This window comes from Sesamum indicum, linkage group LG8 (assembly GCF_026168435.1).
Source record: "Sesamum indicum cultivar Baizhima isolate 11 linkage group LG8, ASM2616843v1, whole genome shotgun sequence".
NCBI lineage: Eukaryota > Viridiplantae > Streptophyta > Magnoliopsida > Lamiales > Pedaliaceae > Sesamum > Sesamum indicum.
Window position 1 is genome coordinate 26,131,189 of NC_142664.1, and position 26,647 is coordinate 26,157,835.

At 35.3% G+C, this 26,647-nt stretch overlaps 3 protein-coding genes across 6 annotated transcripts; 1 reads left to right on the top strand and 2 right to left on the bottom strand.

Moving 5' to 3' along the window:
* Positions 1-181: 181 nt before the first annotated feature.
* Positions 182-9,393, bottom strand: LOC105168900 (Mitochondrial inner membrane translocase complex, subunit Tim44-related protein). 4 transcript variants are annotated; one of them, XR_016066986.1, is made up of 13 exons: positions 9,217-9,393; positions 9,042-9,128; positions 8,404-8,481; positions 6,624-6,706; positions 5,164-5,215; positions 4,184-4,273; positions 4,027-4,095; positions 3,756-3,857; positions 3,008-3,076; positions 2,017-2,195; positions 1,850-1,947; positions 1,196-1,252; positions 475-556 (listed from the first exon to the last, which is right to left on the bottom strand). XR_016066986.1 is itself a non-coding variant. In XM_011089096.3 (11 exons), exons 1-11 carry the CDS (start codon positions 9,235-9,237, stop codon positions 470-472), a joined length of 795 nt encoding a protein of 264 aa, XP_011087398.1. In that variant the 5' UTR covers positions 9,238-9,389; the 3' UTR covers positions 182-469. The 4 variants fall into 4 exon arrangements, 2 of the variants coding, with proteins under 2 accessions (XP_011087398.1, XP_088740326.1); XR_848360.3 differs by lacking the exon at positions 2,017-2,195 and having other exon boundaries at positions 484-556; positions 9,217-9,391; XM_011089096.3 differs by lacking the exons at positions 1,850-1,947; positions 2,017-2,195 and having other exon boundaries at positions 182-556; positions 9,217-9,389.
* Positions 9,394-12,202: 2,809 nt separating this feature from the next.
* Positions 12,203-16,847, bottom strand: LOC105168901 (P-loop containing nucleoside triphosphate hydrolases superfamily protein). The gene is made up of 13 exons (XM_011089097.3): positions 16,690-16,847; positions 16,527-16,592; positions 16,376-16,417; positions 15,955-16,076; positions 15,774-15,873; positions 15,388-15,672; positions 15,007-15,286; positions 14,474-14,635; positions 14,121-14,336; positions 13,989-14,026; positions 13,555-13,718; positions 13,330-13,443; positions 12,203-13,148 (listed from the first exon to the last, which is right to left on the bottom strand). Exons 1-13 carry the CDS (start codon positions 16,694-16,696, stop codon positions 12,402-12,404), a joined length of 2,343 nt encoding a protein of 780 aa, XP_011087399.1. The 5' UTR covers positions 16,697-16,847; the 3' UTR covers positions 12,203-12,401.
* Positions 16,848-19,253: 2,406 nt separating this feature from the next.
* On the top strand, positions 19,254-26,301 carry LOC105168903 (DUF1995 domain protein, putative (DUF1995)). Its single transcript, XM_011089099.3, has 9 exons — positions 19,254-19,564; positions 21,560-21,647; positions 22,125-22,238; positions 22,642-22,724; positions 23,383-23,497; positions 24,476-24,567; positions 25,004-25,069; positions 25,616-25,709; positions 26,003-26,301. Exons 1-9 carry the CDS (start codon positions 19,320-19,322, stop codon positions 26,108-26,110), a joined length of 1,005 nt encoding a protein of 334 aa, XP_011087401.1. The 5' UTR covers positions 19,254-19,319; the 3' UTR covers positions 26,111-26,301.
* Positions 26,302-26,647: the final 346 nt, after the last annotated feature.

The following is a 26,647-nucleotide window of genomic DNA, read 5'->3' on the forward strand; positions in this document are numbered from 1 at the left end:
ATCAACATTTTGTTGATCATTGTTTTTATTAAATGTATCATTCACATAGAATTTTAAGTTTTAGGATACTTATGCATGGACAGATTTCTCAACACACGCACATCCATTCAGAGATAAGCACAATATTGATCCATGTTGATAAACATATAAGCTACAATGAAACCAAAGAGCGCAAAATGAATGATGTTAGCTGAAAGAAACATCAAAAGCCAAGCTACTGCAATTTCAAAGATACACACAACTTCCCTGCAATCCATTTGCTTCTCTGAACAAAGAGAGCAATGCAGATGCATCTTCCAGGTAAAATGATTTGATTGAAAAGAAAGGAAATGAGATCCAAACTGTAACTTCTAAAAGATCAATGGTAAATGACCAAATATCCCGAAAAAAAGAGGGACGCTTGTTTATTGATACAAATCTAAGCATCTTACAAAATTGAGAAGCAGATCACCTGCTCGGGAATGGACAGCTAAACTTTGATTCTTCCACAAAGACGCCAGTATGCGCCTTGATGGAAAAGGGATTTCTCGAAAACCCATATATCGCGTACAAGAACCTGGAGGTACATAATGGAAGTATTAAATATATATCAGAGAAACGAATAAGATGCACAGTCACGACCTTCAAATAACTTCATGAAAAACGTAATTGACTAGATGAACTTGAGCAGTTAAAGTCTAAATATCAGGCATGGGCCTAGAAGTCTTGTTAAGTAGTGGTGTCTGGCTCAAATGGTTGTTGGAAGCAAAGATATTTTCATGACAACTTATATCAATTCTCCCTATCAGGACTTAGCATCCCCTTTTTAAATATGGAAATGCAGTAGGCATGGATTTTGGCCGGCCATTGGGGTGAATGTTCAGCTAAGATAAGGGATGCATTCATCAATTATTTATTGCAAGCTTGAGAAAAAGGGAAGTGAATTCTGGACAAAGTTTTGATGCAGGGATTCTAGTTGGATCTTGGAAGAAAACTGTTTCTGATCCGCTGCATGTACTTTTATTGGATATGGTATGGATCCAGTTTCTGGACCAACTTAGGGGATGTGCTGGGGACCTAGGATTCATGATTTGGTGTGTGCGGTTTAGAGCCTGTTTACAGGCCTACACTAGAACCAAGCATGTTCCCTAAGTTATCAACTGACTGAGGGGAGAACACACAAGATTATCATGCAAGATTTTAGTATATAGCCTACCTCCTTGCTTTTGTCACCAGCCACAACAGATCCACTTGAGTCATATGCCTCAAACTTCTGCAGAGACATAAAAGAGCATTTAGGCACCTAACAACAAAAAGTACTAGACTGATAAACATCCATGATTAGATTATCCTCGCCAGGTAGACAGTTCATCATACCAGCCACAGTCCCCTTTCTTTTTGACCCCAACAAGAACAACCAGCAAAAACAAAAACATCAAAGAGAACATCAACCGCATAACAAAAGTAGTAGTTTACATGAAATAATTGTCACATTCGAACCATGAGCTACACAATGAAACTTTTGACAAAATGGAGTCCAAAACAAATATGCAGTAAGATAGCACATATAAGTATCAAATTGCTGGCAAGGAAACAAAAACCTATGATTCTCTTCCACAATACAATGCGGTTTCCCTATGATCAAAACTTACAAAGATTATTCCATCTGTAGTTTCCTAGGGGAATCTGATGCACATAAAAAGTTTGTGGTGGTTGATGTAACAGAAGATTGAATTCCAGCTGGAGCAAAGTCTATTTAGCTACAGAAAAGGGGAACTGAACCTACAGGGGGTTTTAGTTTATGTAGCAGGGGAAAGGTGTCGTTTTAGAGGGATATGATGCTGTATGGACGGAAGATATTGGTCCACACCTTCACCTGGTTGGAGTCTGCAGGTAGCAGTAGAAGTCCGGGGGTCTGCAGTTATAGCTGGGGGTGAGATTTATTCAGGATTTGTTCTGGAGATCGGTCTACAAGAAAACAAATGATTCAGGAGAAGAGACAGAAAGTCACCCAGGCAACAGTATTGTCAAAATAACCTGCAATCCAGCATCATCAACTTTATAGGTTAGACAGCAAAAAGGTTCTCTCTCAGAAACAGTTTGCTGGGTGGATACACGAGAAAGTTCACTCTGGAATCTGGCTCCTTTGACAGTTACAGAAAGCAAATGCCGGACAAGAATTCCAAGGGCTTTGAGGTTAGCAGTCCAACACACAACTGGAGTTCCAGGATATCAAGAGTAACAAATGAACAGTCAGTAGGCAAGAAATATTCAGCGCACTTTCTTACTCAAAAGATATCTGCTAGCATCGAGAAGCAGACAAGTTTCTCCAGTCACAGGAACATTTTGGATTTCAAGCATCTTGTGTCTGTGTTTGCAATAATGGACCATGAGTAGTATTTAATTGAGGGCAGGCTTAACAAATTCACAGAGAGAGATTGCAATACTCTAGCAACTCCATTGATGTGCAAAAGTTTGGTAAGTGACTTGAAGAGGATGGGGATGGCTCCTAGTCAGTGAAGAAGTGGGGCTAAGGAAATAGAGTGACAAAGTGAGACCGAGGCCATAGATTGAAGGAAGCGAGTTCACTTGAGCACGAAAAAGGCTTGGGAAAACTATCATAAGAAAGAAATTAATTAGCAGAAGAATTTGGATTGGATAACATATTCTTCTTCAAATTAAATTAATTAGCACCAAACAAATTACTCTTGCAGTTATACCCATTGAAACAACTTGACCTTCTACAATTTATCAATTGATCGACAATATATTCAGCATTTGGGAATTAGTTACAGAGACAAGTCAATGTAATGCAGTTAGAAAAGCACAATTATCAGTGTGAACATAGCATTCAACAGCAGAAACCGATAGAGACTGAACAAGCAAGTCAGAGAGCAGTATGAACATATTATTCGACTCAAGAAAATTGATTAGACGCTGAAAATCATCGAGCATATTTGAGATTGATATAACTTGAATTGACAAAACAAAACAAGCAACAAAGAAATCCCAAAATCTAAATTTTTACCTGTTTGCTAAGAAATTCAAGCGTGAGTTGTACAAACACTTTATTGAGGTCATTTCGATCTACACCAATCTGCAAAAGATATTATCATGAACAAATGAAGGATTAGTTATCAAGTAAACTTGACCATACAACTCAACCAAAGTCATGAACTAATTCTTACGTTCGAACAGAAAATTAACCCATTGGAAAGTTGGAATGAAAATGACCAACTATGGCACTTAAGACAGCCAACAAACACAAACTTTAATCAAATGCGAAAATACTGGATAAAAACCTAACACATTTCCCACCCCCAAGTCGACTGGCAAGGCAGTAGGAAAAGGGATAGCTCATTGGCACTAATCCAGCTGCAAATCCACATTGAGAAAATTAAATCCCCAGCTTCCACGACGCATCCCCAAAAACATAGACACACAAACAACTAACTTATTGCCAACTTAAAATCTGAAAAGAAACAGTAAACAGAAATTAACAAGCACATATTAAGAAAAGAAATAAAACATAATTAGAAATCATTATCTGACAGAAATTGAAGATGCAAAAAGCAGACATCAACCAGTGAACTTAATTTCGAAAGACCTCACAAGAAACCAGCCTAAGAGTGGTAATCAGATGGAGTTTCTGGCCTAACTTAAACAACAAAGATGCATGCAACTACATTCCCAGAGGACAAATCTCAGCCTTTTGGAACAGAATACATAAACAAGGAGTCAAAAACTTGTTTCATTCATGTTTTACAGATACTTGCCAGTCGAGCTCGCAGAGTTCGCATTTTAATAATTGGCATCATCAGTTCCCAGTAAACATGACTCCAAACTCTCTCTCTCTGCTTGATTTCATTCTTGAGGGCCTGTTTTGAAGATTGGAGTAAGTTAACAGATAAAAAGAGCAGTGTTAGGCTGCTTATAAATGAAACCAAAAAGTGCAGAAGATTTTTGCGGACAGCTAGACTATAACTCAAGCAAAATGTGTTCAACAGAAGGCAGTTATAGGAAGTACTAAAGCAGGTGAAACCCTACAGAATACATGTTCTCTGTAACTGATTTCCTCAATAATCCTTTGTCTCCAATGGCCATTTGGGTATTTATCTGGTAGACACTGAGAGAACAAATGAGTAATGGGAAAGCTGAAATAGATGAGACTTAATTGTGATGTAATTCAAAGTGAGAAGAGGACCTCTTTGTATAAATCAACAGCTTCTTTATAGAACTTCTGCTTTGAATAGCCAGATTTTCTCAATTTCGCAATGGCGTAAGCACTTTTTAGCTGCAAATAAAAAGCCATACCACTGGACAGTTAATAGACAAATATATGTTAGGCCTTTATTTGCGGAACTAAATAGGATAAAGCAGGTATTGGTATTTGTTCCACTCTTCCAGCACCTTTCAGATGGTTTAGGGATTTTATTACATACTTTCCATGAAAGGGGTACTTTTTAAAATGAGAATTTATGGTGGGTCTTAAGGGAGTAAATGCCACTTAGCAACCTCAGTTGGATAAAACATGTTGAGGATATAACAGAAAACACTGACGGAATAACATTATACAGCATGCTAACTACACCATGTGCTCTGATAAAATCCCACCCTTTTCGCCACCTCATGCCGCTGCCCTGCCACAGTCGACTCATATAGGCATTTGTTTGCCTAAAAAGGGTTACATTCAATTCCATACTTCTGAAGGATCATGTATAGGTTTGTTCTACACCAGAAGGTCCTTTGCTCCATAGGTGAGATAGGATCTGAACTGGCGATTTTCATAGGAAGACAAAGTGGTGGAGCTTTCCAAGATTGGTGAGCATATGATGGGGTATGCTGCTGCAATGCATATGATGAAAACTGAAAGTATCATAAGACCTAAAAACAACTTTTTGGTATTTCTAGAAAAGGGGAAATCTGGAAAGGTTTCCTCGAAAATCAAAAAGAAAATTGCAGATGAACTTTCAATCACATTCCCGACACTGGTGAACGCAAAAAAAAAGATAAGATTTTTGAAATTACATTCTCTGAAATTGCAACCCAACATCACCAGAGTTCCAAGTAGGACAAAAATGAAAATTAGTGAATTACTACAAAAACAGAACATAATCATCAGTTTTGCAGCCCACTCTCATAGTTAATTTAATGATAAAAAATAAAGATGTGCATGTTAAATACCTCCATAATAATATCTTCTTTTGTTCTTTTCCAACCAGGTCTAGTAAACCATCTGGTACCAAGATAGTAAGTTAGCAACGGGCAAGACTGCCAGACATTCAGCCTCAAAAAGAGAATTAATACATACGCACATCAGTTTACAAGTGACAACCATCCATTGAATGAATCAGAAGAAAGACAGCAACATGTGCATTTTATATAAATGTAAGTAAACTTCAAGAATCATGTTTATCTGTTTGAGCAGACTTGATGTTGACTTATTTATATGCCCATGGGTATTAGCCTGCCCCCACACTCACCCCCCAAAGTAAAGGAATAAAAAAGAGCAATACAAGATAATAGAGTTGGATAGAAGAAAAGGCTAAATTTATATTGGAAAAATTAGCAGGTTACATGGTTCCTTAATCTGTACAGCTTTTAAATGCAAAAAAGTTCACTTCCAGAGGAACAAGCAAGGATCAAATAACAGCAAAAGGGACTGCAAGACTGAAGCTATTATCTGAGGATGCAAAAGAGATTAGCAACGGGCTCGGTGTGGCAGAGAACTGGTAAACTTTGAACAACAGATGTACCAATCAGAAAATCAATCAAGGGAGATATAAACATCAACTGCATCTCCTCCCCAACAATGAGAAATCCAATAAGATGGAATACTTCCAATTATTATTTTTTGGTTAGACGTGTATGGTTTATCACAGATAGAGCGCAAGGGGCAAAAAAGAAAGAATAGCACCCTCCCTTCTTTCATAATACAAGTTTTCCCAATTTATCTCCTAATCATCTTAGACCTAAAAGAATAACAAATTGATGAAACTAGAGCGAGCCTTCACATGTTACAAAGCTAAAGAAAGATAAAATGCCAAAAATCAGAAATTTGGAAACCCAGAGTTTTGTGAACCAACACCTTCATACTCTAATATGAACTCATACTCATAAACATGGTGGTTAGGTCAAATGAGGGTATTGCCCTTGACTACCCACCAAATCTGCCAAACAGGTCCAGTTTTGCAATTTCTGTTTCTGATTTCAAGTTGCTCAATTCTGGAACTTAATGCTTAGCCATCAAGGATTTTCTTTACATGAATGTTATGAATGTGTGGTTTATGTAGGTCAAAGGGGTTATATTTTCTTGTTAACACCAATTTCTGATTTCATTAATAATGTATGTGTATGTACGCAAAGCTGAGAGGATTCATGGCAATTCCTCCAAAGACCCATCCAATCTAAATATAAACCGTTGTGTTATATCATAATTATTAAAAGGGTAAATCATAGTTATAAATGGCGCTTTCCAGGGCACATCCCGTAAAAGGCGAGAGACTAGTGCCATTTGCCAGGACTAAGGCATAGGAATATGAACATATTATAGATGAATAGATTGTTAAATTATTTTATGATCCTCAATAAGGACATGGCACAATATTCCAGATCAAACCACAATATTAAATAATCCTACTCACCTATACCAAAACGAGATTGGCTCCCGGGGTGAATATGGCTCATACACAAATCCAGGACTTGTCATTGAGACTTTAAGAGCCCCCTGCACACACAGTTTAAGAATGTGGGGATTTATTATGTAATATATATATTAATCTAACAGAATTGATAGACATTATACGGGAAATACATGAAAGAAAGACGACTGTTGAGTCATGCTCAAACATATAATAGCTAAGGAAACTTGGGTTCCTGGATTGATGAATTTGGATTCAGCGAAGGATTTGGAGAAGGATTTCAAATGAGTCCATATTAAATGAATATGAGATTATCAATATTCCACAAAATGACAAAATATAGTTCAAAATAAGAGTTAAAGAATTTGAAATCCTTTGTAATGTGGCATTATCCAAACAAAATTAAAGGAGTTGTTGTTAGGAATATGAAATTCCTAACTTCAAATTTCTCACTCCAAATGAAAATTAAATTATGAAAACCAGAGTTGTAAAATATGTTAAACACTTATACCATACAATTTACTATTTAAGATTCTAATTATTGCATTCTTAGGTTTTCGATTTATTAAAAGTGTTTCCTGTTACGTACCCTTTGTTTTTTCTAGCTTATGCATTATAAGGCAGTACAATGTGCAACCCCACCAAATATAACACCTGTCCCAGAATGAACAACAAATTGTTCAAATAGCCAGCCCCACTAAACCCCAAATATACTTCAGAAGCTCCTGGAGCAAACAAGAGGGCGAAGTGGAAGCCTGGGCCCTTGCTTGAAGGTGAATATGTCATTGAAAACTTAGAACCATGTTCTTATTATGTTGTTTTTCATCAAGCCTATCAGTTAGGGGTATTTTAGTATTGCATGATATAAACCAGACCTGGTTCTTGAATCCAAAGTTAGATTTAATGAAGAACTCTTGTTGTTAGACTCGTATCTTGTTTGCACAAAGGCAAAGCTTGAGTGCACCTTGTCCCCTGGAAAAAGGTTGAAACGCACAGGCAAACGGACGCACATTGGTTTGAAAAGGCACCAGTCACTTGGCCTGGCATGTGAGCGGCACACCTTGCATGCTGGTGATAACTTTGACTGCTGTAGGTTTCTGTCACAGGAAATGTTTTCCTATTGTATCTTTGAGAGAATGAAAATATTCAATTTGCAAGCTCTGGTCTCAAGTCCCCCGGCCCCCCACCAATCTCTTTTATTTAAAGGAAACCAAATCCCAGTCGAGTAATACCAACCATAAGAAGTAACTTGCCAAGCCATCCACAATCTCTGGTGGGGAGACTAATGTTTTGAGGAGCTGAGGATACTAGTCGAATCCAGGTGTCTGATAAGATTTAGGTTAGTTTCAATAATCATTCCGTCCATGGAATGAAATATTAATTAGGAGAGTGGAAATTCTTGAATAATTAAAATATTGCTTTGAGTTTCGTTAGATGGATGAAGTTGTTATTCTTCTTTCTGATTCTTCATCTATTCTTCTAAATTCCAGATTCTTTTCATCTTTCTGTTCAGTCTTCTTGTGCTCACCAGAATCATATCTGGCCAATTGAATATCTCTTCCACGTACATGAAGTTGCATATCATAAAGACCTCCAACAACAGAGGACCGTCATGGGGGCTTCAAATTTTTGCTTCTGATTGAGATGATTTTTCCTCATACAACGTCACTACCCCTTTCAAAGACCTCAGTTATGACACCTTATACAAAAAAGTTAACTCCCTCCCATCCTATGAGAAAGCACTTGAACTAACAAGGACAGAATTTGGAGAGTAATACCATACCATTTGTCGGGCTTGAGCAGGGGGACTTGCTTGCACACTAAACAACCTGACACAGGTGATGTTTGGTGAATTAGCCTCCTGCAGACCAACAACAGGCGTGTAAAGATAAGGAAAGTAACTAGAAGCAAACATGAAAAAGAAAAAGAATATGAAGGAACAAAGGTCCCCTAGTTCAATCATAAAAAGAAAGAATTTGGAGATCACGATGCATGAGACCAAGCATAAACAGAACACAACTATCACCTAGTTGATATGTACTCAGTAGTTTCAACATCTTTAATACAGCAAAGAGGAAATAGGCGCCTTCCTTGGCACTTTATCTGCTTCAACAGAGATATCCTCTACAGATGTGAAAGAAATTATGAAAGGAATCCATGAAACTGAACACCGAGATAGGAACAACTCCAGGCATAGCGTTTGATGCTTGTTACGTAAAACAGTAGGTCATTAACATGGTCGAATGTTAAGGACAGAAAGTGACTTCCGTTGAAATTGGGTTGCAATGGCAATCCAGCATTCCCCCTTTCCTCCCCCACCCCCCAAAACCAAACACAGACCAGCTCCTCTATAAAAATGCACAACCCATTTTCACGTTAATTTACTTTCGATTTCAGGGAAGTGAATCAGCAGAGTTGTACCAATTTCAGCAGCCAGGAAGTAGGCTCCAAGGGTTGCTCAAGCCACAGACGGGAAGGCATCAGAAACGGCAGAACCCGGCGCCGAGACTGAAAAAACAAGATCAATATAGAAAGAAAAAAACAAAAAGAATTGCAGGAAAGAAAGATGAAGGAAGTGCATCGAAGATTTAAGTACCTGTGCCAGAGCTTTCGCCATTGAAACGGAAAGGTTTTCCCAGGGTTCTTGAGAATTAGGAGGGGTTTTGGAGTATGGTGTTGTCAGTCTTCACTCTCAACTTCAGTTCTGAGGGTCGATTTCATTTGAGGGCTCTTATTATTCTTGTGGTTTATACCTTGCAAAGTTTACAAAGTTTTTCAATTATTCTGCAACATTTGGAATCATAATGCTACGTTTCAATTGATTATTCAAAACTAGTCATTGTTGCACTAATACTCACATACATATAATTAAATAAATACTACGTAATTTTTAAAATTAAAATTAATATATAATTAAAAGCATAGCAATCGATTAATATTTGTGAAATATGGGGATAAACATAATTATATAATAGTTGTTAAAAAATGCCGTTACTTTAAAATTTGATATTATTGTGCCACGATCCATCAATTATGAGTCAGAAGTGATTTTTTTTTTCATTGGTATAAATTATGAATTTTAAACACATGTTATTAATTTTTTAAAATTATTTTGGATAATTCTAAGTTTTAAAATTTCACAATTCTTTAAAACTGAATTTGAACTATATTTTATTACACGTTCTTTTAATGAATCATTTGATTTTTTTTCAAATACTTCCATTATATATCGTATCAATAAAATTGTTTATTTATATCGGCAGATTTGTTAATTATTTTATCAATGTATTTATAGATAATGAATTAATACGGAGAAAATTATTATGCGGACAAATAAGATTTTTGAGCTTTCCTTAATTTCCCGTTTGTTTGTGTTTTTATTTTTAATTTTTATTTTCTGAAACAGTGATTAAAGGTGAAAATATGTATATTTATATGTATTTTTATTAGAATTATGTTAATTTAACATTACAATTCAATGCAAAATATAATTTTCATCTCTTTCGTAAACATTATCTAAAAAATTGAATAAAATTTACACTTGATATCAATCAAAAGGATCTTTAATATTTTTCAATTATGATAATTATGTTCCATTTGTGACTTTTACAAAAAAGAAATATAAACGTATTTTTCCGACCAAATTTAGACTAAAATTGAGAATTTTTCAGTTTTACGGGACCAAATTAAAACCCTAGTAACTTACAGGACTAAAACGAGAATGACCTATAGTTAGGGGACAAAAATTGTCTTTAACCCTTATTTTTAAATGAAGTCATTTAAAATTCTTTCAAATTCAAATATACCAACTTCTGTGCCAAAGCATTGTGAAATGCTCCAAAGCATGAATATGAATAAAATGCATTAACGTTAATCGACGATTGTATTCTAATAACAACCATATAACTTACGCTTTATTTTAAATAAACACCGTAAAGATTTTTATATAACATCGGATCGACATAATTTATTATATAATTTTATTCAAAAATATCATAGCATTAATTTCATAGAGCCTAATCATTATTTTATATTTTACGATATTATATATCACAACTAATTTGTAAATTAAACTTCACGATATCAACAATAGCAATGACAAAAATGGTTAGGGGGCTTGCGATTGAAAACTTTGCAAAAGCCTCCTTTACTGCACTTCTCTTTGCATAGACTGTCGCACCTTTGGTCATCTTGTCCGGGCACGCAGCTGCCGATATGGTTGTCATAGCAACATGTCAATGCTCCCTCTACCAATACCACATTAGAATCTGCAGAGAAATATCAAGATATAAATTTTTGTATTGTGTTAGAACTTAGACATGCATGCAAGTTTATTACACACATACAAGAAACACATATATAGCTTGCTAAAGCAGTATGAATCTCCTATCACACTTTTGTATCACACATATCGATGAGATTACATGTGCCCATTTCAAATTACAAATATGTACACACGTAGTGATATCAATATGTAACACAAACGTGTGATAGAAGATCTTTTACGCCAATGTTCTGCACAAACATCGCAATATTTTTTGCTAATCTTGAGTATTGGAGGGTAGATGCATGTAATCAGAATTGCAAAATAAAGACTGTTGAATAGAGATAGGAAAATTGTGTATATACCTTTTGGCAAAATGAAAAGTAAAATGAGGGTAAAAAATAGAGAAAACTTTGAGATGGCCATGCTGAATTTTCTGTGCGAGTACAATTACATATTGCACATGTGATTAAGGGCTGGTGTTTATATAGCCAAAAAAAAATTGTATATGCATGTGCTAATTATGGTGACTAAATCAATTTAATTTGAGAATATCGTTAGCATTCCGGAGAAATATAGGAAAATCCGTAGTATTGATCTTTTCATTTTGAATTAAGATGTGAGATATCTTTGAATTATGATTCATATGGTTTTTGTATATAATTAAATGGAATGAAATCAGAATATATTTGTAATATATAATACAGGTGAAAATTTATTTCAATTACCATTATTCTCTACACATGCATAATGTTTTATTCTTAATTTATTGATATGTGTACTAAATATATAAAATCTGCACTTTATGGGATGATTTAAACCTTCATAGATAATTATAATTGTCAGGCGTAGATGACGATTTTGAGTATCCCGCCTACATAAATAGCATGCTTATGTAACAAAACGAGCAAAAATTATGTAAATTTCTGAACAATAATGTAAAAATTATAATGATCGTAAAATTTCAGAATTTTTAAAGATTTTATACTCATTATTTAATCATAAATTTTTGGTTGTCTTTATTTTAAATCAAAATTTTATAATAATTTAAATCATATTTTATGGGAATCATTGTAATAGACATTTTTAGGGGTGTGAATAATAAAGGCATCTTCCTTATTAAAAAAAAATTGGTGCATGTCATGAGGGGGCATTTTGTGACATTTTATAGTTTAGGGGGATAAATGCATTTCATTTTCCCTTTTTCTTTTTCCCTGCTGGTACAAATACACTCTTTTTCCCGGCTGATCAACTCTTCAGGTTTCTATGATGAACATTCTTTGCAGTGACTATTTTAAATAGAGAGTTTTGACCCAGATTGCAAGAATTTGTTCAACATTTATGCCAAAATGCTAAAAGAATAGCATGTGCATAAGTACTTTGTAAATTGCCCAACTGTTGATCATCAGAAAGGTCTAATATCAGTAAGCAAGAAGCATACACCAACAAATCCGGTAAGAAATTAAGATATCTAAGAGAAAGTATACAATTCTGAAATCTGTTGTGCAAGTGGAGAATTATGACTTCCAGTTGTTACTTTTCACGCCTCTCATCTTCAGAGGACTCCAGACCAAGTGTTTCTTGTGTAGTGCTACGACCGTTGGATGCTTGGGCCTCCATGAACCTGCCTGTGAAGGAGGACTTACTTTAAATTTACTACTCCTTTGGCCAACAGGCGTTGCCTCTATTGTTGCACTTGACAGCTCCCTCGACTGTGGCAATGGGGAGGATACTCTTGATGTTCTCCATACTCTTTGTGGATCCCACACAAAAGACTGTCGGCCCACCGCACGGTCATTCCTTGATCTAATAGAGCTGCGAAGTGGAGTTGCCAAGTTTGTATTGGATTCTGGGCCAATAGTTGCAATGGAAGCCCTTCGTTTGGGTTGAAGGACCTGACTTGATGCAGGAGGATTTGGTCTTACAGCAATTGAGCCTCGTCTTGGTTTCAAAGTCGGCCTTGCCTTGGTGTCTTTCTTTAGTGTACTCGATATATTCTCTTTATCTTCATCCACAACTGGTAGAACAGACATCCTAGTTTGGTTTGCTGGAACAGGAGATGGGATGGGTGCAAAATTCGTAATTCTTCTTAGCGGTAACCTCAATTTTGATGGAGCAAGGGGTGGCTTTCTATCTGTTGAGGTCCTCTGTGCTTGGTTTGACGTTGGTAAAGCTGACTGAGTAGAAATTGAGGCCAACACTCTGTTTTCCTGTTTCAATCTTGCTTTCCTTTCCTCTGCTAATTGGTTTTCAAGATCTCTGACCTGTAGAGTATTTCAAGCAATCTCAGAAACAGTTTGCAGTTCAGACTGTAACATAGGTCACATAGACAACAATTTAAACACTTTAAAGAAGAGAAGGTTACACTTTGCTACGTTAACTAATCTACACTTCATCAGTTTATTTCCAGTGAAACTTTTCAGTTTTGACCACTTGCATTCCTACCTTTTCTTGAAGATTTCTGCAAATGTGTTCTCTAGCAGCTAGCCTTAATTGCAAAGACTGCAAACTTTCCTGCAACTTTTTGGTTTCCTTCTCATCTTGTTTTGCTTTTTCTGCCTGTTCATACATAAAATTGAAACAAAAAAAGAAAAGAAAGATTAGTTGGAAAACGTTTTTAGTCAATCTGGCAAAAAGCAAGGATTCTCAGACTGGATTTGTGCTTCATACAAGCTGCTTGTATTTTAACAGCTCAGTGTGATCTGTCTGTCTCCGAGCAGGCCCATGTTCAACACCTCGAACGCGGCTTGCGAAATTCAAGGAACAAAGGGTTTCTCCTAAGTCGGCCACATTTGGGCTAATTTGAACAAACATCAAAGTCTTACAATCTCCTCCTGCATAAAAGTTCCCTGAGTGTTACTAATATTCAAAAAGCTTGTTGAAGAAACCACTTCTTCTTCATTACAGAATATTCAATCAAGATTGCATTTCTATAGTATCATAACCATAAAAATATTAAAAACCATTTCAATGTTTCTCACTGTTTATCAAAATCCTTATCTAGAAAATGCATAGTAATAGTACACAATATCCTGACAGAAGAAAGGGTGTCTCACAAGTAAATAAGTATTGAGCTAACCAATAGAAACACTCAAGTAACTCACCTAGAGAACTTTGCAGAATATGTGTGAGTTTTGAATTCCTGCTTGTCAGAGAAATAAACTAATTAGGAAGTCACATTGGAATATAGTATATAGCCACAAAGGTAGCACACAAAGAAGGAAAGGAACAAATGCCTGTATGGAACATGAGATGTTTTGGAGGCAAGAGCAGAGATAACATCCCCCAGCGCTGATAAGGACTTATTTATGAACTGGGATTCCTTCAACCTATCACCATCAACTTCAATCCTACCGACGCGCTCGCTTCCAGCCAGATCAACCAGCCACAATTGGCTTCTTGTCCTTTGCCCACTTACTAAATTCTCTCCCATGACAGTCACACGCAACAAGCTGCAATTGTAAATTAAAAATGATATTTATTAATTCTATTAACTGAGAATACACATTTGAACCAATAATCAGAGATCTGAATCAGATGAAGAAACCAAGAAAAAGCAATGTAAATAGCAGAAGATGCTCATAATTACCAGTGAGAACGGCTACTTTGCTCATTAGCATTGGTTGATCCAACAGATCTTACTCGACTTCCTAATGAGAGTAGGCCCCACACCTCATCTGTACCATAAACACGAGCCTCAACAAGTCCAGGGACTTCCTGTGTACCCTCAGCTGACTGCTTTATCTCCAACCTGCATTTGCTGATAATTAACCATTTGGCATAAAAAGTGACTGATTTTCAAATAAGTTATCATTCATATTCAGAGTCCTGTCCTGCATACCAAGATTTAAATGGAATAAAAAACTGCCTCAACCTTGAGAGGTTCTCTGCCGAATATGTACAATTTTAGACATCTTTTATTGCAACAAAATGAGAAAAAAGATTCCAACTCTAACAGCTTTTCAACAAAATCTTCTCTTCCAGATGCGACTTCATTTAAATACTTCTTTACTCTCTAGCTACATTTCTACATATTTTATGCATGAGATCTCCCAGAGGTCTAGAAACAATGATCGCAAATCAAAAGAAAAGGCAAGTTGGCCAAGATTGATGGAGACTTACTTCTTCACTGGTTGGTTCGAGTTCTCAACCAGGAGATCCCTTATCTTTTCATTGTAAACCTCTAACATGCTTACAAATAATTCGTATCTCATAATGCTGCTCCTCTCATTGGATATTCTAAAAAGCTCATCCAACGTCCTGTAGTTTACCCCCCTATTTTCTGGTGTTCCTTCCATTGTGTATGTCTTGCCTGTACCTGTCTGTCCGTAGGCAAATATGCAGACGTTGTAGCCATCCAAGACAGAGGTCACTATAGGCAGAGTTTGCGCAAAGATAGCCTCTGTACTTCAGAAATATCATGAGTTCAATATGTAGGTAGTGCAAGAATAGTGAAAAGATGATGGCAGCAGCTTAGAAGAAAATGTCTTCTTTGACAATTACCTTGGTTGTCCTCTGGTCTGAATACATGATCAAACTTGAATAGCTTCCTGGAAGAATCAGAGCAAGTGACCTGTAGCTCGTTTTCCTGAGATGAGTCAAACTCGACGACTGAAGTGCTTTCATCTTGTTTCAGTGGCCTACACCGACAAAAGACTCTAATATTTCCTTTGAGTTCAATCACCTCATTGTAAAGCTTCTTTCTTTCTGAGCATTCTTCAAGATACTTCTTTTTCAGTAATTCACACTCTTCATGGTACTTCTTTTTCAAAAGTTCATGTTCCATGCCTAAAATTGAATGAAATGCATCACACAGACTGTCAATTATAGACCGAAACTCCTTCGGAAATCTCAACGAGCAAAAAGATAATTCATAACAGTTGACTCACTAATATTCTGAAGAGCAGAGAAAGCTTCGGTGCCAAGTAAAGAATCAGCAGTTATGCCCTTTACTTCATTGCACAAAACTGCATGTTCCTTCCTAATAATCTGAAAGTAAAGTAAAACTAGGGTTCAAATACAGAAAAAGGAGCTTCCGGTTAAAAATGTGTCCCTAATAAACTATTGTACCTGTACTTTGTTGCTGAGATCTTCAATTTTCTGAAATATTGGAAGAGTCTGCCCCTGAATTTCTTGGGTGTCATTAGAGGCATCACTCATATCCACTACATGACTATTTACTCCAAATTGTGCTGCTCATAATTCCCAAAAAGAAGAAAAAAAATGTTTAATAATAACAATAATCAAATTTCCCAAAATTCAACTAACTATTATTTTAAATTTTCTCTAAAAAAATTTCAATTTTCTGTAATCCAACTGATGTCACTGGACTGAATTTCAACCCCATGAAATCATTAGCTTGGGTTTCTCTTGGGCGCAAAATAATAGATAAGAACACAAAAAAGACTCCGGTCAACAATTATCTTGACGAACCCAAGATTCCGTAATTTCTGAAATTCATAATAATTAACAAAAGAAGAAGAGAACGAACCCGCGTCTTGTCTCGGTGTCTCTACCGTTTCACATGCATCAACTATAATCAGAAAAAAAGAATTGAAAACCGGATCAACATTCGGTCACTGTAACCAAATATTACAAAAAAAAAAAAAAAAGTTCAAAGAACTGGACAAATGAACCCGAACCATTACTCCGACCGGAAAGAGTCACAGCCTGATCGAATTCCGAACACAGTGTATCTAGAGTTTGATCTGCAAAAGTTTAAACAAACAACACGAGAAACGTTACTATGCGAGTGTGTCTATCTCTCAGTGTGTACAAGTGTAAAAGAGAGAGAAAGAGAAATACCATCCATTGTTACGGCGAAAACCAGGTGCTCCTCTCTTGATTCAGAGATCGACGAAGTAAACTCAGAGCTCACGAGAGAGAGAGAGAGAGAGAGAGAGAGAGAGAGATTTTGAAAGAAATGGTGAACGGTAAGGGAACGGAAGGACCAAAAAGGACCAAAGTTTGAAATATAACTAAATCAGAAAAAGAAAGCGGAGTTTGAAATTGGAGCAATCTCAGCCGTCAATTTTATAACGGCTATAAATTGATCACTCTTGATACTAAGCTGGAGCGTCTAGCTTTAGGCCCGTTTGGAATTAAATTTTAAGTTATATAATCATATTAACATTAACTAAATTAGTTCTCATTCTATTAATCTCCTTAGACACCTAAATCACCCTTTCTCCAAACAACTACCTAAGTTGCACTCTCTATATGTATGTGCATATTTTAAAATATACATTATTAGATTAATATATTGATGTAAATTTTATTTAATTTTCATGAATTGTAAATTAAAGATTAGCTCAAACAACTATCATGTTTTAGATAGTAGAAGAAGATAATTAGATTTAAAAATTAAAAAAAAAAATTGTAAGTAAGAAATAAGACTGGTTACATTGTTAATTCTCGAGTGAGAAACCAAGTGATTACAGTAGTAAATGATTCGAATCGAATCGAACACATCATTAATATGTATGATAGGTTCCTAACGTCGACACCCGATGCCCCTGCATGTGCATGCCATCTCATTATTTCTTGTAATGCCTCAGGCTACGACATAGATGTTTGACTAGCAATTTTCAAGTACAATCAAATCATGCACAGTCACGAATATTCTGAAAGGTTAACATCATCCATGTGAGCGTGCCATATGCTACCAAGCACCCAATGTTATGGCACCAACACCTTAACCCATCACTATATCGTATCGTGCTAGCGCTTGATGTCAAGTTTGACACACAAGCTTGTACAACGTCTTAAGGGGCTAACATATTATCCCCGCCAGAATAAAATGATGCCCTCATCATAGTAAGGATAACTTTCTTAAACATCTTATTGGTGAACATACTTGCTTCCAGTCACAATTACTCTTCGTATCGAACTTTAATTTTTTTTTTTTTGGCAAAACCCACTTTATTGGACTCATGTTAAAATAATGATGTAAGACCTGCGACACTCGCACCTAAATGACCCGCATGCCATGCTATCGCACGATTACTGACAAGAGATGTCAAAATATTGATACGTGGCCCATTGTCATAATTTTTCTTTCTATGTTTTTGATCTAGGTTATTTATGACTCAAAAGTGTACCAAACAGCTAACACAGCAACAAATGATTGGTCATGTGTTTGAGTCTTAGTATTTTCGGCTATCTTACACTATGCAAGAATCTTGCATTGTCACACACATTATTGTTACTCGTTCTCCAAGATTATCTGGAGTTACTTTTTACTCCTCTTTATTTGTTGAAATAACCATATATATTTATATATATTATGGACAATTACACTTATCATATGTAACTTTTTGTAATTTTGAAAATTAGATCTAGTACAGCTGAGGTTTGCATCAATCTAATAAATAGGTCTTTTATATTAGTCAAAATTTACTAAACTTTTTGATATTATCAAAAAAATTGATATTTATCCTCTATTAACTTATTGCAAGTCAAACAAAATTTTTATGACTAAACCGCTTTTATAACTTTAAAGTTGTACCTCCCCGTATGCATTAATGTGTAAAGATATATAAGGATAACTTGATTATAAAAAAATTTATTTAACCTGCAATAAATCAGTAATAAATCGATCGAGAATAAATATAAATATTTATCTATTTTTTTTATTAATTAAGCAAAATTTGTGAATTTTTTATTCACGGATGAACTTATTTGTTAGACGAAATCAATTAAAACTAAATGTAATTTTTTAAATCATATTGAGTTTATGTGTAATTATACTAACTCTCATAGAAGGAGAGTGTAATTATATCTATATATTATCTTCACCCATTCTCCAAAATATCTATAAATCATATGGAGTTTATGTGTAATTATACCAAATTTATCATAGCATGCATACTAGGATGCATACAGTCAAATTGTGTGAGTGGGGGAATAAACTTGACAGTATATTGACGGTTAAAAGATAATGTATAATATTTAAATTTTAAATAATTATATTCTTATAAATATTTAAGGATATAATTAATATTTTAAAACTTGATGTTGCGATGCCACAAATCGCAATGAAAATATGACTCTTTTTATATTAGTAATAATTGTTTTTGTGTACATATAATAAATAATTATTTATATTTTAAAATATATTATAAATTAAAAATAAAATATATTAATTCAACAGTTTGATTAATATAAAATTAAAAAAAAAGTAATTAATTATTTTATCAATTGAAGCACGTCTCTGAAATCAATAACAATTGGTGCGAGAGTGCTAAACATCTTTTCTTTTATAATAGATTAAACTGATATATAATCTATGTTCGTTTTGGTGAATATATACGTGGAAGGACGTGATTGGTTGGTCGGACAGTTACCTCGAGACAGCATGGCACACTCGATTATTCAATTCTATCTATCTCGTTCAGCGGTTGAGGGGAGTGTGTGGAAGGACGGACTAAGGGGAGATGGCCTCTGCAACATACTCGAGCCTGGCTGGTTCCATCGCCTCAATTCGCAGACGACCCGCCACCTCCCAATCCTTGTATACCTCCCTCCCTTGTCACCTCAATGGAATTTCACGCCTTAGACTCATCTCCAGCTCAAGAACGCAAGCCAAGTTTGAGAAATTCCAAGGCCAGGAAAATCCGGAAGAAGACGACGCACAAGAGCCACCAGTTGAGCAAGTCGAAGAAACTGAAGAGGATGACAGGTCCGGTTTTATTTTGGTGTTAATGCTACTATTTCATTCACTTGAACTCCGTGTTCTGTTGTTGTGAATGTGTTGTTTGTCCTTGGAAATAATTAGCTGCTTCCTTTATTGAAGTGTTAGTATGTTCGTGTAGATGCTTTGTTTTGTTTGTTTTCTTTTGATTTTCAAAGAATAAACTGTTTGTCGTCAGGTGGGATTTTGGTTTGCTCATGTATTGTTATATTTAAGACTAAGCAGAGTTTGGGTGTGTTTTAGTAGGACCTCTCTCCAGATACATTGCATGAGACGGAGGAGAATTCTAAGGAAGGTACTAGTTGTAGAAAACTGGTAATACCTGGACGAATAGGGACTACCCCGAACACATGACAAATTGTGAAGCAAGAGAGACAAATCAAGTAAACGTTGAACAACTTTGCTATATTTTGAATGTCATCCGAGAATGTTTTTCTCGGGGTAGATATGAGATGTGTGCACAAAGTATTGATTAGACCACAAAGCTTTGGCACAAAGTGGAATGAACTCCATGAAACTAGTTTTATCTTATGTTTGAGGTGTTCAACTTTTTGTGAGTAAAGGGCAGTTCCAAGAATTAGCTTTGGTTTTGAAGGCATTTAGAGGAAGATTTTGGATTTTTAGTTAAAGTTTCGGAGAATTTTAGGCTCCTTCCTCATGATTGGTGGATTTGAAGCAACGATTTTGTCACTAGTATTAGTAGTGTAACATATTTATAATTGAGTAACTGCAACAGTTTGTCGTGGATGTTTATGGGAATTGGGGCTAAGGAGCTCATAAACTTATTACCTACTGCTACTGTTCACTGTCCACAGAAACAAAAACTTTACCATCCCTTATTAGCTCATTCAGAGGTAGAGATATCTGTGTCAGTCAATTGAAAGTGGCAGAACTGGATTATCATATTTGAAGCTTTCTACTTCCACATGTGGGTGTTTGCTTCTGAAATCCTTAAATGCTTTATCTCTTATGGACTTAAGGTCTATGAACTTCTTGCTTGACAAACATTTGCTGGGTGTATTTCATAGAATGAATGTTTTGAAAAGGAAAATAAGACAAGTATTCTTACTAATGGGTCTATTATTTTGTTGTACTACTCGACAAGACACGGAAAGAATAATACTTATTGAACTGAATCTTTTCTTATCGACTATAGAATCATTGACTTAATTTCCATTCCATTTATGCCTCTGCCTTGTATTCATGCTTAGTACAGAAAAATACAGTAGACCAGCACAGCAATCACACTTACTAATAGATGATATAAGTGCTTTAGCATCATTCAATAATATGTTTTCAGTATTCTATCAAACATGCTCTTTTGTATAATTTAGAATGTTGCTTTTTCTCCAAAGAATATGTTTAGCAAGTTTACATGCTTTGTGTCAATACAACAATGAGCTGAATATTTCAAAGTGGAAACACTTCATTTCCCCATAAGTTTCAGATTAAGCACACACTTCAGTCAATTTGTTTCTTTCATTAGATATTTGCCACAAAAGGATAATTTGAACTAGTCACCAGCCTCTCTGGCTTTTCTAGCTTAAGTGTTGACCCTGAGATCATTTTCCTGGCCCATATTTCCTTTCTGGAATAATTATAAGTCAATTAGAGTTGATAAGCTACTCCGTTTCTCCGTCTCTGCTATTTTGATGACAGTTGCAGACACCTTAATTCCTTAATGGTTTCTGATGCAATATAACTCCCGTACTTGCGATCCATAATTTGAGGGAAAGGTATCATTTTGTACACGCAATAGAAAGTAGAATGTATCTCCATAGTCCATTGAATGGTTACTCTATTTTTTCATACTAGTTTTTCTTTTTGACTAATAACAAGTTTTATCCATCCCAATATGCCTCTCCATGACATTAGGCACCAGAAAAATGTATTTAGATAGTTCAAATTATTTCCAGATCCCTGGATAGTGGATGCAATAAATTTACATAAGTGTGCCTTAATTTCATATGATTTGTGTTTCAGTTGCTTGCCTTCTGATTTGGAGGGTGCAGTTCGTCAATCAGGCCAAGCAAGTGCGGAGTTTGTTTCTTCAGGAGGAATGAGAGCCATAGTATGTACTTGCAGATTTGTCAATACTGTTTCAGTTGGCTAGCTGAAATGACAGACAAGGACATTCTGCAACTATTTAGTGATTGCAAGTTCAAAATCTTTCACTTGTAACAACTTGAAAGTTGAAGCAAATTGTTGTGTTACACCTTTTGTTTCTAAAACCTGGAGCATCCAATGCTCCAACCATGGAGGATTTGGACTCAATTGTAGCATTTTTTCTCCAATTGAAGCATGATTCGGGTTTTTCTTCTTCTTAAACAATTAAACTGGGTGATGAGTTCAGTTAATAACAACTCTTTTCTGGGGAAAGAAGAAGGGATAAAGAAAAGAACAACCCTACTCATGAAAGATGAATAATTTATGCTGTTTCATTTTATACTTAGTGTTAATCTGGTAGTTTTAATTGCAGGATGTCCATCATTGTAGTATATTTTTTCTGTTCCAATTTTCTCTCTTTTTTCTTTTCTTCTTTCTGTAGGTGGAGCTATTAATTCCACAACTGCAGTTTCTTGATGATGAAGGGGCACAAATTGAGCTTTGGGAACTGTCCAAAATATTCTTGGATACGCTTATTGAAGAAACAGGGTGCCAGGTTGGTTTGTGATATATCTGGGATTGTAGTAATAGCATTGGGACTCACATGGTAATGCATTACAACTTTATTTATGAATGTATATATGTGTTTGTTATATACATATATATATGCACAAACTGGACAGGAGGTAGGTTGTAACTGATCAGTACAGAGATTGAAGAAGCTTAGCATCTGTCATCTCATATATCTATGTACCAGAATATCTTTATTTTTCACTTTCTTTATCAACCTCTGAAAACAATGGTTGCTATTACAACTATATGAGTTAGGGTAACCAATTTTTTTCTAGTCAAGCAATGCATCTTTTATTTATTTAGCTCGATATGGGCATCCAACATCTCTCCTAATTTTTCCTGAGTTGATTAAAAATATTGAGATGTACATGCGTTTTGACTTGTAGAGAATTAAAGCCATATTTCCTGATGCTGGTGCTGCTGCACTATTGAAGTATCAATGGAAAGATGCTGCATTTGGTTTCGCCAGGTAAACCATTTATATGCATTTATCTTTTATCATCAGTTGTAAATATAACTGATTTTGATCCAGTCCTTCAATCAATCTATTTGCAACTCCCGCGGTCATTAATTAGCTAGCACAAGATTGTCACATGTTACGGATATTCTTTTCACTGTCGTTGCTACTCTGCTTTTTTTTTTTTTAGCAAATAGACATTAAAACCTTTTTATATACATATAAGTATTTGAATTTTCAAAATAAAAAACATCTCAATAATATTAATGAAATCAGATAATTATGTTGGATTTCATCACGTGTCTTTCAAGTTGGAGCAACAGGGTAGCATTTCCTATTGTCTTGTTTTCTTTTCCGCAATGGGGATTTAGGGATTGTTTCTATTGCATGACTTCGACATGTAAAAGTAAGTATTGATTCTCAGATGAAGTTCTTGGAGAAAAAAGATCTTCAGATGAGTGTGTGCAGAATCTCTTCATTTGGAAAGAATTTTCTTTCTCTGAGTACTTACATATTCACAATCCTTAAAGTAAGGGTCATTAGCGTCTGTGTTTGAAGAAAGTAGAGATGGGAGTGGCGAAGCTAAATATAAAGTACTAAATTGCAGCACTCTAACTGCTTCTTGTCCGTATGCTTTTTTATGTAATACTAGTTCATCTTATTTGTCCAGTCTAGGTGACCGAAAGCCTGTGAATAGTGAAGACGAGATTGTTGTGATGGTGGTTCCAGATTATCAGATGTTGGAATATGTCCAGAAAATTGCATCTGACCTCTCAAATGATCCAGTAATGATGCGTCCTCCTTTGTCTCTGTATTTGCATGTGGAATTATGTAGCACATAGAACAAATTCAATGGGAAACTTAAAGGAACCTTTGGCATGTGGTATTTTTCCTTTTATTCTGATTTTTCGGTCGGGTTTCAGGTGGCTGGTTTTTTCATTTCAGACCAAAGTATCATGGAATCTCAAACTTATTTACAAAGGCCATATTCTACTTAATTTATTCACCAATAACCCGTTTTACTATCTCATGGTATTCTTAAATAAACTCAAAAACAAAAAGAATAAAAATAGATAGACATTCAATATTAGGTTGCTCCAAATTCACCTTTTGAATTCCATGGAAGCTATATGTAAATTACCAAAAGACCATTCTATGAGCCCATAAATTGTTCCCTAACTCAACATTACTTCGAAAGCTTTTAGACTTCCATTAATATGTGGCATCCAGAAGCTCATATGCCCAACCATAGCTGCGGTAGTGATAAATTATCATCTGATAAATGTGTTTAGGTGAATAAAACATAAAAATTATAGATATTGTTAGGTAAAAGAAGATAGTAGGTAGATGATGACAGTAAATAATCTAGTGATTTTCACCACTTCAATAATATCTTTTTTTCTGTCTGTCATAATACTTTAGATTTTTTAAGGAGCATGCTTATGATTGGCAAGCTAAAATAAGAAAATGTCTGTTAGGCAATGTTGTTTATTGCCAAAAGTCAAATCCTAATATAATGAATGACATAAAAATTTGCATTCTTTCCTCTTCTCTCCTAATCATGTGATTGTTACTGTGGTGAAATGGGATCCCAAAGGTTTATTTGTTGTTTACGAACATATACTTGCAATTTTCAAAAGGCATCTGTTACATGCAACAGTCATCTAAGACAGAGAAGCATTGTGTGGTGTCCAGTAGCAAACTATTATCAAATATAATCAGCTAAGAGCATTCCTCACAATAATTTTAAATGATATGGTTAGCCTAGGCCTCTTATTATGTGGAACCCACGCCTTGTTAGTGAAGATGTTGGAGTCGGCATCAATGTTCGACGATTGCGACGGAATTTTCTGAGGTATTGTAAGTTATTTGTGATTGTTCAATCTTTATCATTTCAAACCAGGGGTTTGTGGGTTTGCTTCAGGAACAATCTCTGTTTTACCTCTTCCTTTAAAAAAATGTTTTCTCTAATGTGTTATGGAACTACATCTCTGTCCCTGCAGTTCATGTTTCAAACTGCCGTTTTATTTGAAGTGGTTTAAGTGGGAATACCACATGAAAAATAGTTGATTATGGAAAGAGATGGTGTCTCTTTCTATTTTTCCTTTTCATTCATCTACTTATGTATGTTATTTGCTTGCTTACTTTTTCTTTTCCTTTTCTGTGTGGGGAGGGGTTGTTTTCCTGATACTTTTACATGAAACTACATGTCATGTTTCAATAAACTTGCATTTTGCTTTATCTTGAAACAAGTTACTTAAGCCTTGTGCTCACACATTATCACTTTGTAGCACTTTTACAGCTGTCTACTCGATGAAGCCTCTCCCTTCTGGTGCTGTGTTTAGATGTTACCCTGGGTAAGTTTTCTTTAACAATTTCACTTTATTTTCCATGTAGCCAATATTTGTGAATTGTATCAAATCCCTTGCTAATGTATTCATATAATCTGACGGACAATTAAGAGACTTCAAAGTAAACATAGCACTACGTAGTAGTTCAAAAACACCCAAATTCTGAAAGTTACTTTCCATGTTACACTAGAACTGGAAGTTTTGGTTACTGTGTACTGTTAAATTTTCTTCTTACATCTTACGTTTTCATAATTTCCATGCTCACTAGTCAAGAAAATTTTATACTAGTCTCCTCTTGTGCAAATTTTAGGCAGCTCATGTCATTACTCCTTGCTTAATAAAACTAAAGTTCCTTTCTGAGTTATACTAGAATCAACTCTATACAAATTCAGACATGTAAAACCACCTGAATACTATTAACATATCTCATGTCATTACTCCTTGCTTAATAAAACTAAAGTTCCTTTCTGAGTTATACTAGAATCAACTCTATACAAATTCAGACATGTAAAACCACCTGAATACTATTAACATATTCTTGTCTCACATTAGATTGTGGAAGGTGTTTTATGATGATAAGGAGAGGCCAAATAGGTATCTGCTTGCTAAGGAATTGATACGCCGTCCTGATATAGAAGACCTCGAGGTTAGTTGCTCTCTCATTCTTGAAAAGATTGTTTTATTTCCTCTTATTTTTCCTCTGTGATGGTTACAGATGCTTTATTAGTCAAATCTTTTGCCCCTAAAAAGAAAGGGGAAAAGAAGAAAAGAATTATAAGAAGCTAATCCCCAATAACAGAAAAGGATAAAATGAGTATGTGTTTTCCTTTTTAAGTTGTTTGGAGATTCAGCTGCAATATGAGGTCCAGAACGTGAGTTTTGCAGACACGAATTCATCAGGAAAATGCTGATAACTTGCTTTTTTCGGTTTTCTGGCAGATTATTTTTGGTGGACAGGACAAGTCAGAGAAGGGAACATCTTTGTTCGATCAAGCAGTAGGAATCTTCTCCTCGATAAATCGTTTTATGAAAGTTATTTCCAGATGATTTTGGCTTTCATTGAATATTTGCAGTTCTTCTATGTCAAAAATCAACTAATATTTGCGCATCTACTGGTCACACTTGATTCTTATTTGACAGATGCTGTTCGAAATTGCTTGTATAATAGCTTGAATATTGTCCCTGAATTTTAGGGATACAATAATACTAATGAAAATGTAGTCCTAATTTTACTGAGAGTGTTGCCTTTTTCTTTTCTTAATTTTTTTCTTTCGCTTTTGTACTACTTAGTTTTCTTGGTTGAAATCTAAGGTCCTCAGAGAAGGTTGAGAACCATTCAATCCAATTATCCAAGTCTTCAGAGATATACGAATGTTGTTCAACAAGCTCCTGTAAATATAAAATCATGATTGTTAATTTGTGCTCTCTTCTTTTATCAGATGATTGTTCTTTTGTTCTCAGTTATACATCAGAACCTACAAGTTGCTCATTCTCTTTCTTCAATGGATATCTTGCAACCTCAGTTTCTCAGCAGTTTTCAAGTGCATTCTATATTGTAATTGACCGTCAGGCAATGCAGTTGAC

Coding starts and splice junctions, on each gene's coding strand:
- LOC105168903 (XM_011089099.3), top strand. CDS start 19,320: ATGGCCTCTGCAACATACTCGAGCCTGGCTGGTTCCATCGCCTCAATT. Junction 21,648..22,124: donor CAGGAGGAATGAGAGCCATA/GTATGTACTTGC, acceptor TTCTTTCTGTAG/GTGGAGCTATTAATTCCACA. Junction 25,070..25,615: donor GTGTTTAGATGTTACCCTGG/GTAAGTTTTCTT, acceptor GTCTCACATTAG/ATTGTGGAAGGTGTTTTATG.
- LOC105168900 (XM_011089096.3), bottom strand. CDS start 9,237: ATGGCGAAAGCTCTGGCACAG. Junction 3,077..3,755: donor GAACTCTGCGAGCTCGACTG/GCAAGTATCTGT, acceptor TATCTTTTGCAG/ATTGGTGTAGATCGAAATGA. Junction 557..1,195: donor CTGGTGACAAAAGCAAGGAG/GTAGGCTATATA, acceptor ATGTACCTCCAG/GTTCTTGTACGCGATATATG.
- LOC105168901 (XM_011089097.3), bottom strand. Junction 16,077..16,375: donor GACACCGAGACAAGACGCGG/GTTCGTTCTCTT, acceptor AATTATGAGCAG/CACAATTTGGAGTAAATAGT. Junction 13,444..13,554: donor TGTTAAAATACAAGCAGCTT/GTATGAAGCACA, acceptor ATGTATGAACAG/GCAGAAAAAGCAAAACAAGA.